Source organism: Odocoileus virginianus, chromosome X, assembly GCF_023699985.2.
Source record: "Odocoileus virginianus isolate 20LAN1187 ecotype Illinois chromosome X, Ovbor_1.2, whole genome shotgun sequence".
Classification (NCBI taxonomy): domain Eukaryota; kingdom Metazoa; phylum Chordata; class Mammalia; order Artiodactyla; family Cervidae; genus Odocoileus; species Odocoileus virginianus.
Window position 1 is genome coordinate 5679112 of NC_069708.1, and position 10468 is coordinate 5689579.

The 10468-nt window shown below is 47.5% G+C and overlaps 1 protein-coding gene across 1 annotated transcript; it reads right to left on the reverse strand.

The window, feature by feature from the left end:
* Positions 1-1313: 1313 nt before the first annotated feature.
* Positions 1314-7967, reverse strand: NR0B1 (nuclear receptor subfamily 0 group B member 1). The gene is made up of 2 exons (XM_020871045.2): positions 6806-7967; positions 1314-2788 (listed from the first exon to the last, which is right to left on the reverse strand). Exons 1-2 carry the CDS (start codon positions 7965-7967, stop codon positions 2544-2546), a joined length of 1407 nt encoding a protein of 468 aa, XP_020726704.2. The 3' UTR covers positions 1314-2543.
* Positions 7968-10468: the final 2501 nt, after the last annotated feature.

The window sequence follows — 10468 nt, forward strand, 5'->3', positions numbered from 1 at the left end:
GTGAGAGGGCCCGCCTCTTTTGCGGTCCCCACTCACTACTTCCAAATGCAGTTCACCCTCTGGCAGGTGATGAACTTTGGAATAGACCGCCTCAGGCAGTCCCTCTGAGAGCAAGGACTGAATTGAATGACTTCTGAATCATACAGTTTGAGAACCAGAGGACAAGAGGAACCTTGGTGGGAAGCCACTCTGGGGACACTATGAGCTCATCCTGCCTGCCCCATGCATGTCCTCTGTGGTGTGCCAGAACATCAGAAATTCTGTTTCCAGGGGACACATGCACAGTCAGGGATTGAACATCTTGGATGTGTGCCCTGACGATTGTGACACTGCAGGGCTTTGGGGTTAGCCTCTCCTTCCTGGCCAAAGCTATGCTGGGTCCTGAATTGATGTCTCTGGCCAGCTTTAAAAAAAAAGGTTCAGACAAAGTCATAGAGGAAGGCCCTCAGCTTTCTAAGATAGACCTTTTTGGGTAATGGGATGTGCTTTAACTGGCTTTGTGGAGATCACTTCTACAGGTTGGCCTCTCCCTGATGTGTTGGGTTCTACTGATCATAATTCTGTAAAGACTCTTCAGCCAAGGGCCAAGGGAGTGGATTGTGAAGACAAGTTCACAGAGCAAGAGTGAGACTGCTATCTAGAAGGACCTGCTTGCAGGGTTGGCCCTTGGCTGACATCTGGGAACTTTGGTTTAGGGAGTATTCTCTTCCCTCCTTTCCCTAGCTCGTAGGAATGGCTCTCTGGGCCTAGACGGTTGATGCCAACAATGGGGTTTATGCCGAGCCCCTGCTTCTTTACTGTGTATTTGGGATTTTGGTACCTCTTAGGTCAAGGGTGACTATGTGACTAGCCCTCAAGAGAAACCCTAAATTCTGAGTCTCAAAGGGCTTCTGTGGGCAGAGGTACCACACACACATTGCTGAATTTTCACTGCTAGGAAAAGCGTGCTTGTGATCCCCCAAGGGAGGGGGAGAGCAAAAGGAACTCTACATGTGGATTCCCCCAGGCTCTGCCTGTGTCTTTTACCCTTATGATCAGCCTGTATATCCTTACCACATCTCTGTGTAAGTCTTAGCCCTAAAGACAGCTATAGGCAGAGGCCCACGAGACCTGGCAGATCCCTGAGTGGGATGGTGATCTTGGGGCCTCCCAACACAGCCACCAAAGGATATCTCAAATATTTTATTACAATTTAGATGGAGATTATTTTGAAATTTCAATTGTATTGATCACTGCCCTGAAATTTAGACATGAGACCTGCCACCAGATAGTTTTTTAATGTGTAAAGAACATACATTTCATACATTTCAAAGTATCTTTTAAAAATCTAATGTTTTTATTGAAGTACAGTTGATTTATAGGGTGGATAGACAACAAGTTTCTATTAAGTAACACAGGGAGCTGTATTTAATGTCCTGGGATAAACCATAATGGAGAAGAGTATAAAACGGAATGTATCTGTGCATACCTGAGTCACTCTGCTGTACATAAGAAAAGCTTAACATTCTTAATACTATCTTTTGATATAACTCATTTTCTTTGGAATCCTAAGTATTTTATTTGCTGCATTATCAAGAGCCTTATTCTGAGAAGATGTCCATAGATGTATCACACTGCCAAAGAAGTTTGCACAAAAGAAATATCTAGAGTCCTTGCAATGTGTTATTAACCTGGACTAGATGTATTAATCACTTATGAGCAATTCATTACCTATGTGAATAAACATTTAGTGCCCTAAATTTTATCCAGGGACAAGGAAGAACTAGCTTCATTGATTGCATTTAAAGAGGCAGCAGGAGCCAACGATAAAATCACTTTATATTTCATACCATGCTCATTCAATGCGATAGTTATATATGTAATGCATCAAAAAGGTGAGATAAAATTGGGGATTTAGAATGATGTTGATTTTCTGGAACTATAGAGCCTCCTTATAGAATACAAGTTTCTTGAACTTTATTTACTGTGTACAGAAAAACCCCACACTAAAACTCTGAAAAGCCTCCTATTTCACTTTCAGGTACCTCTCTGATCAGAGATTTCCACTCGACTTTGTACAAAGACAGTCTTCCCCACAGCTAATGGGAATGGCAAAGAGGCAGAGTAAACCTACAAAAGTTAATTTTTGTTTACAATGCCTAGGTGTTTAATATTTTTTGAAACTGTCCTTAAACCCTGATGAAAATTTTTGCAACCAAATGAGTGGTTAACAACTTAACATTATAACTTAATGTTACAAATTTGATTTCAGCAGGTTTAATGGAGAGACTGTGACAAAAATAGTGTATGAGTGCAAACCCCTGCTCTGTCTTTAAAAGATGTACAGAGATGTGTTTCCTATTGGGAAACACTTCCCTTTGCAGTGATGCAGCATGGAACAGAGGATTTTCTAATCGTCTGTAACTAGAGTCTTTCTTTAATGGACTACAAAAATACTGTGTGTAAAAATAATAAGAACCTTTATTTTACACCGTTTTACACTTCTGCCCAGAGCTGCTCCATTGTGCTTCATGGTGAACAGCACATGTGTGGCCCGTGTGCCTTCACAACTTTGCACAGAGCATCTCCAGCATCATATCGTCCATACTGACTGCACCAATGATGGGCCTGAAGAACAGTTCGGCCAGGGTGTTGGCGCTGATGAATCTCAGAAGGAAGAGGGCACTGTTCAGTTCGGCGAATCTGGCCTGGTACATCCCGTGTGTCATCCTGATGTGTTCGCTCAGTATCTGTTGAGTTCCCCACTGAAGTCCCTGGATGTACTTCACGCACTGCAGGCCTGGCAGGTCTGCAGGAGAAAAAGGGAGGAAAATCTCTAGTTTAGAAACACTCACTCAGAACCCTTGACTAGCTTTTTCAATAGATCCTTTTGCCTCCTAGAGGAAATGACAACCCACTCTAGTATTCCCACCTAGGAAATCCCATGGACAGAGGAGCCTGGCGTGCTGCAGTCCATGGGGTCACAAAGAGTTGGACATGATTAAGTGACTGAACCACAATGATATTTAGGGATGGGGGTGGGGGACTTCTCAGGTGGCTCAGTGGCAAAGAATTCACCTGCCAGTGCCGGAGGCTTGAGTTTGATCTCTGGGTTGGGAAGATCCCCGGGGGAAGGACATGACAACCCACCCCAGTGTTCTTGCCTGGGAAATCCCATGGACAGAGGAGCCTGGCGGGCTACAGTCATGGGGTTACGAACAGTTGTACACAACTGAAGCAACTGTGCACATACACACGGCAATTAAAACAATGCTCAAGCTTTCTGGTTAAAAGTTCTTTTCAACAAAGTAAGTGCCAAACCAGTTCTAAGGTTTCAGGAGCAAAGCCTCCAAGAAGGAAACATCATGTGACTTATTGAATAGTTACTATGTTTGTATGCTCATATTCAAAAACTGCTGGTCCTGAGGCAAATGCATATTTAATTCAGTAGGACAGTTGAATATAGTTTAATGAGTAGCACTGCCCCAGTTCACTCTCTGTGCACATACAAAGACATTAAAATTATTTCAAGAAGTGTGCACCTTACTTTTTACCTACAGGAAATGGGCCTTAGTATAAAGGTGAGAAGTTTTGCCAGCTAATATTTCACCATCCTCCCTTGAATTTCCCACCACTGTAATGATTACAGCCCATGGTGGTGGGCTTCACAGATGCCAACTGTGACTGACAGTCTCATTTTAATTATTTGCCTGCAGGCTCATTTTAGTCTGGAGTTCCATAATAATTTAAGAGTTAATACTGGCCACTTAGTTCATCCTACCATGATTTCTGTATTGGGGAAGGTTTTTTAAAAAGTGATTCAGGGACTTCCCTGGTGGTCCAGTGATTAAGACTTGGATCAGTGCAGGGGTGTGCAGGCTTGATCCCTGGCTGGGAGCGAAGATTTCACATGCCTTGTGGCCAAAAAACCAAAACATAAACATAAACAGTATTGTAAAAAATTCAATAAAGACTTTAAAAATGGTCCACATCAAAAAAACTTTACAAATGGATTCTAACGAGCATTCCAAAAGGCTCTTTAAAAAACATTTTAAAGCAGTCTTTGAAAGCACTGTCTTATAGCCATTAAAGGGTTAAAGAGTAAGCATGAAAACATCATTGATTGCAACATGGTGCAAAAGTAACTTTTCAAATAGAGACTGCCTGACCTTCTTGCAGTACAGCCTGAGACCCAAGTAAAATAGAATGAAACACAATATAGGGAAGATTAAATGCCTGTTAAGTTTTATAAAGAGGGTGGTAAGAGGAGGCTACTTCTAAAAGTCCTTTAATCCTACACAATGGTAATATTACTGTAAACTCTTTAACTTGTATTTAAGTAAGTACCAATTTACCAGTCAATTTAAATGGTATTCATTATTGTAATCATTTTCCTTCCCATTTTCTATGAATCCAACAGAAAAGTATTTTAAAAGCATCATGCTCATTGTCAGAGTAAGAGAACCAGCCAGTGTCCTTTTTAAAAAAAATACTGGCAATAGGCAAGTTATTTCTATTATAGGCAAGTATCAAATCTGACCAATGAGAACAAAAATACAGCAACATCTCTAATCCATATTCCAATTCTGATTACCCCAGTCCATGCATTACCATCCCCTACTACCTACAGTTCATTATCCAGGCTTGAGACCCAATTTTACTGTGCTGGGATTCCATTCATGTTGTTTTGTTGTTTAGTTGCTAAGTCAAGTCCGACTCTCTTGTGACCCCATGGACTGTAGCCTGCTGGGCTCCTCTAGCTTCAGAAGAAGCTTGCATGAAACCACCAAAATCGGAAGTTCCACCAGGTCTAAATTCATGGTTTATTAAAACTTCATCTTGTGAACTCTGCTCTTTTCTGCTTTCATACCACACTCCTCTTTCTCCATCCTCCTCTAAAAGTGCTCTCCCCCCCACCCCGCCCCTGCTGCCCCACCAAGACCTGCCTTGAAAGTAATTTGAGGAAAGAGAAAGGCAGATTGATGGACTCCATGGGAGAGGGGAGGGACATTTTTAAACATAAAGATCAGGGGATACAAAATGATAAACACCAAAGAAAGGCCACACACTTAGCAGGCAATACTTTTTCCCAGATAAAGTATATTTGTATTTAAAGCATACCCAGCTTGGGTGGGTTAGACTCCTTTGAGAGAGAATTCAGAAAAGCAGGGGAAGAATGAGGGATGCAAAACAAGGTGGAGGAAAAGGTAAGCCAGTGGGATGTAAACTTCTGAAAGCTTAGAGTTTGTCTTACCTTTTTATTCCAGCAGAACAAAGCACATGGTAGATGTCTAATAACATGCCTGAAGGAGCAAGAAAACAGTCTTCCCAAAGATCTTAAGAACCATGTGAGAATCCATTACTATGGATGCGCATTTGCAAACCTTGGACCAGAGCTACTGAATCAGAACTTCCAGAGGAGGAACCTGGAAAGATTTTGAATGACCCCCACCCCCAAGAGCACAGGCAAGTTTGGAAAACAGTGGTATAAGCAAAAGGTAACCTATAATGATCACTGGGATAAGCTGAGGTCTCTAAGTCATGAAATGTGAGGTCTGAATTATCATCCCATTAAATACTGCTCTTGACCACTTCAAACATGCTAGGTAGGAAGCAAGGACATAACCCCAAGGACATGACACCAAGATGCCTGGTGTCAGGATAAAGGATGTAGTGGAAGCATGGTGAAAACTATCCCGTCTCAAACTATCTGAAAATTTCCTGCCCACCCACGACCCTCTTGGAAGGATGCTGGTCGAAGATGACTGTAGTAGTAGAACACACTGTGTAGAACAGCCCACACAAAGTGCTGGGCTGTCCAGGGAGATGATCTTGGATGATTTGGTTGTGCTTAGCCGGGCAGTGTTCAGCACGCAACAGGCACCCTGAGAGTGTGGGGCAGTGGGCATCCCCTTGGGCCCAGGAGACTCATGTGCCACAACTCAGTGACCATTTACTTTGGAGTAAGGTCACTTGCAACTAGACTACGTAATTTGCCAAAGGGATGGAGGAAGAGGGAGAGGCCCAGGGGGTTGACAAGGTGGTCTCCAGGGTATCTAAGAGAAAGAGATGGCAACCCCCTCCACTATTCTGGCCTCGGAAATCCCATGGACAGAGGAGCCTGGCAGGTCGCAAGAGTCCGAATGACTTAGCGACTAGACACAAACGAGGTATCTAAATGCTCTAAAACATTGCCCCTGCTCGCAGTCCTGAACATGTCTTTTTCCTATCCCTTTGCTAACCTGTCACATTCAGACGATGAGATAGTTCAACTACTTAGGACCATTAAAATGACCACTCAGAGCAGACCCACGAAACACTGGGTCCAGTGTCCTTGCCAGTCCTTCCAGGGGATGGTCTTTCTATGGATCCTTACCAAATGTTTCTTTTCTTGCCAGCCTTAACAGACTTCCGCCGACAAAAAAGCCTCTGGTAAATTTCAGAGCGGAGTTTCACAAACAGACGTGGCCGAATTTGCAGCGAACACAAACTTTCTTTCCTTTTCTAAAAGTATGCTAGTGGATTTAAAAGATTTGACAAGGAATATAGCCAAGTGCCCCAAGCCACAAACTTTTCTGTGGTAACAAGAAGGTGTCGAGAGATCAAGTACAAACCTTAGCGAACAGCCCCCCTCCTCCTCTCGGAGGGGTTTCTGAAGCTGCCACTCCCTGCCCCTCAGGAGGAATCGGTTTCCGGAACTCCCCTCTCTCTGCTGAGTTAGTCCTGATTCCTCCCCCGAAACTCCCCTAACCTGAAAACTCTTGAGTGTCTGCGCCCCGGGGTGGGTACTGCGGAGAAAAGCCAGAGCCGAGGCCGGCGCCCTTACCCGGGTTGAAGAGCACGGTCCCCTTGAGGTAGGCGTACTCCTTGGTAGTTATATCCAGGCTCCAGCACTTGGCAAGGAAGCCCTTGATGGTCTGGACCTCGGCGGCCGACGGCAAATACTCGGCCTCCAGCGGCAGGACCGAGTGCGGCGGCAGCGGGGGCTGGGGCGGCGGCTCGTAGCCCGCGGTCTCCCGCCGCCTGGTGGCGAGGACGCTCTGCAGCAGGCTGGGCTCAGAGGTCTCCACCGTCTCAAAGTTCAGGCGGTCCTGGGCCAGCTCCAGCATGAGCAGCGGCGCCCAGCAGCTGCGCAGCAGCACCAGCTGCTGGTCCAGGGGGAGCACCTGGAAACAGGGCAAGTACTTGACGAAACGCAGCGTCTTCAACAGGCCCGCCGAGGCGGCCTCGCAGACCACCTGTGGGCTCTTGAGGGCCACCGGCCGCCACACGCTGCGCGCGGGGTCCCACCAGGGGGTCCCCGGCGGGGCCTCTCGAGCCCAGTCCATCGGCTTGGCGCCCGGGGGCACGTGGTAGGGGAGGCTGCCCCGCTGCGGGTGGTCTTCCCCGCAAAAGCAGCAGCGGCACGGGAGTGCACCGGGCCGCCAGCCCCGCAGCTCCTCTCGGCCCCCTAGGCTCCGTGCGCTGGCAGCGCGGTCCCACCACGCGCCCCCCGGCCGCGCCTCGGGAGCTTCCGGCACCACGTGCGTCTGCTTGGCGCTGGTGAGCAAGCTGTAGAGAATGCTGCCCTGCCGCGGGTGGTCTTCCCCGCAAAAGCAGCAGCGGTACAGAAGCACCGTGGCCGGCGCCCCGGCCAGCCCCTCTCTGCCCGCCGGGGGCTCCGAGCCACAGGAGCAGCCCCAGCACGCGCCCCCCAGCCCTTCTTTGGGCGCCTCCGGCGCTTGCTTGGCGTTCATGAGCAGGTTGTAGAGGATGCTGCCCTGCCGCGGGTGGTTTTCCCCGCAAAAGCAGCAGCGGTACAGAAGCACCGTGGCCGGCGCCCCGGCCAGCCCCTCTCTGCCCGCCGGGGGCTCCGAGCCACAGGAGCAGCCCCAGCACGCGGCCCCCACCCGCGCCTTAGGCGGCTCCGGGGTCGCTCGCACTTGCTTGGCGCTCATGAGCATGTTGTACAGGATGCTGCCCTGCGACGGGTGGCCCTCGCTCGCCATGGCCCGCGGTGCCCGCAGCCTGGCTCTGTCCAGTGGCCGCCGCCTGCCATCTATTTATACCGAGCGCGCACGCACGCGCGTCGGCCGTCTCCGCCCGGGCAAAGGCGCGGAGCGGGGCGCGGCGCTGGGTGTGTTCGCCTGTGACCTCGGCGGTTCGGAGGGGGCAGATGCACCTCATGGGCTGAAAATGGAAGAGGAGAGGAGGCGTGGGCGCTCCCGGACACTTCCCCCCTTCGTCTCATTACACACTTCCCCGCCTCTGGAAGACTGCTGAGCGCAGGCAGCAGGTATTGGGGGCACGGTTCCAACTCTTTCCACTGAACCCTGGCGTCTCATTGACTCCTTTTACTGGGAGGGCAGAGTTACCAAAAAGGGGAAAAATCTATTTCCATGCCTTCTTTGCAAACTTAGGTTAAATGACCAAACTTTGCAGGACTTACATTTTATTTATGGATAGGGAGGTCGCATTTTCAGGGACTTGGAAAAATACAGACCATGGACCAGCAGTATCAGCGTCATAGGGGGACTTGGTAGAAACGCCCAATCTCAGGCCCCAACCAGACCTTCTGACTCTGAATCTGCATTTTAACAAGATTCTCAAAGGATTTGTGTGCCTGTTAAATTCTGAAAAAGCACTGGTCTAAGGATGCTATCATAAGCTTCTTGCTCAATTCAAGTAATATTCATGAGCACCCACTCAGTCGTAGCTGTTGTGTTAGCTGGGGACCATGCGACCAGGGTATAAAAGTGGCTAATATTCGGGAATATAATAATCAAAAAGGGCTAAAAAGTTGCTACAGAGAGAACTTTGAGTTCTTCTAGAGATATATTGGGTAGATGTGCAATGCACATTTCTCCTCCCACCTTTTCTGAGCAAATAATGAGAAACACAGGAAGCCTGGATCCTTTGGTCCTCACTTGCCACTGGCCTCTGCTTGAGCTCCTTAGAGGCAATGAGATGGGCAGCCCCAGATCACCACCTGCCCCCTGATTGCTTCACCAGCCATCTGGTTAACTTGAAATCACGATCTCTTAGTCCTCAAATTCCTTATCGCTGAAATGGGAAGCTTGTTTAGTGATCTCTTGGGTCCATGACCAAAAACACAAAGCAAGGGGACAGGTGAATATTGGATCCCACGTTTCTCTGTCTCTGTCTCTCTCTCTCTCTCTCTCTGGTTGGTTGGTTGGTTGGTTGTAGTTTCTCTGAGACATGGAATTCTGAGCATAAGAGGAAAAGCTCGGGGACACTTACTTTGCATTCAACCTGAAATTTTGTTCTGCCTGTGAGCAGCCACATAACACAGTGCTTAAATCTTCACACTGGCACCAGATAGCCTTGATTTTAACTCTGGCCCTGACACTTTGAAGCTCCAGTGGCCTTGGGCGATGTATTAGTTTCCTACTGCTGCTGAAACAAATTACCACCAATTTAGTTGACTTAAGGCAATTTCCCTGGTGGCTCAGATGGTAAAGAATCCACCTGCAATGCAGGAGACCTGGGTTTGATCCCTGGGTTGGGAAGATCCCCTAGAGAAGGGAATGGTTACCCACTCCAGTATTCTGGCCTGGAGAATTCCACAGACAGAGGAGCATGGCAGGCTACAGTCCATGGGGTCGCAAAGAGTCGGGCACGACTGAGTGACTTTCACACACACACATACACACAGTTCTGGAGGCTGGAAGTCTGAAATTACTTTCATTGGACTAAAATCAAGGTGAAATTCCTTGTGGAGGCCAGAGGGGAGAATCTGTTTTCTTGCCTTTTCCAGCTTCTAGAAGCTCCTTACATTCCTTGGCTCCTGGCCACATCACTCCTACCTCTGGCTTCCATTTCCTATCTGACTCTTATAAAGAACCTTATAATTACATTGGGCAAATCCAGAAGATCCCAAATAATCTCTCCATGGCAAAATTCGTAATTAAATCACATTTGAAGAACATCCTTTTATCATGTTAGATAACATCTGCACAGGTGCTGAGGATTAGGATATGAACATCATTGTAGGCATTATTTAGTCATTCACAGGACAGTTACTCAAGCCACCTCTGCCTCAATTTCCTTATTTATAAAATGTGGACAGTAGTCTCTGTCAGGTAATCCTCTGATGTGAGTTAATTCATGTAAAATATTTCCTTGGTACCTAAGTGTTGGATGTATCAACCATTGCCTCTCCCTTTTTAAGATAATATGAGAGAAGTTTATGGCTTTCCTGATAGCTCAGTTGGTAAAGAATCCACCTGCAATGCAGGAGACCCTGGTTTGATTCCTGGGTTGGGAAGATCCGCTGGAGAAGGGATAGGCTACCCACTCCAGTATTCTTGGGCTTCCCTTGTGGCTCAACTGGTAAAGAATCGCCTGCAATGTGGAAGACCTGGGTTTGATCCCTGGGTTGGGAAGATCCCCTGGAGAAGGGAAAAGCTACCCACTCCAGTATTCCGGCCTGGAGAATTCCATGTACTCAATGGTCCATGGGGTAGCAAAGAGTCAGACATGACTGAAT

Bases quoted from the DNA above. Each gene is read 5' to 3' on its own strand.
- NR0B1 (XM_020871045.2), bottom strand. From the start codon at position 7,967: ATGGCGAGCGAGGGCCACCCGTCGCAGGGCAGCATCCTGTACAACATG. The intron at 2,789-6,805 runs GTAAGGGCGCCG...TTTCTCCTGCAG, and splicing joins GACCGTGCTCTTCAACCCGG to ACCTGCCAGGCCTGCAGTGC.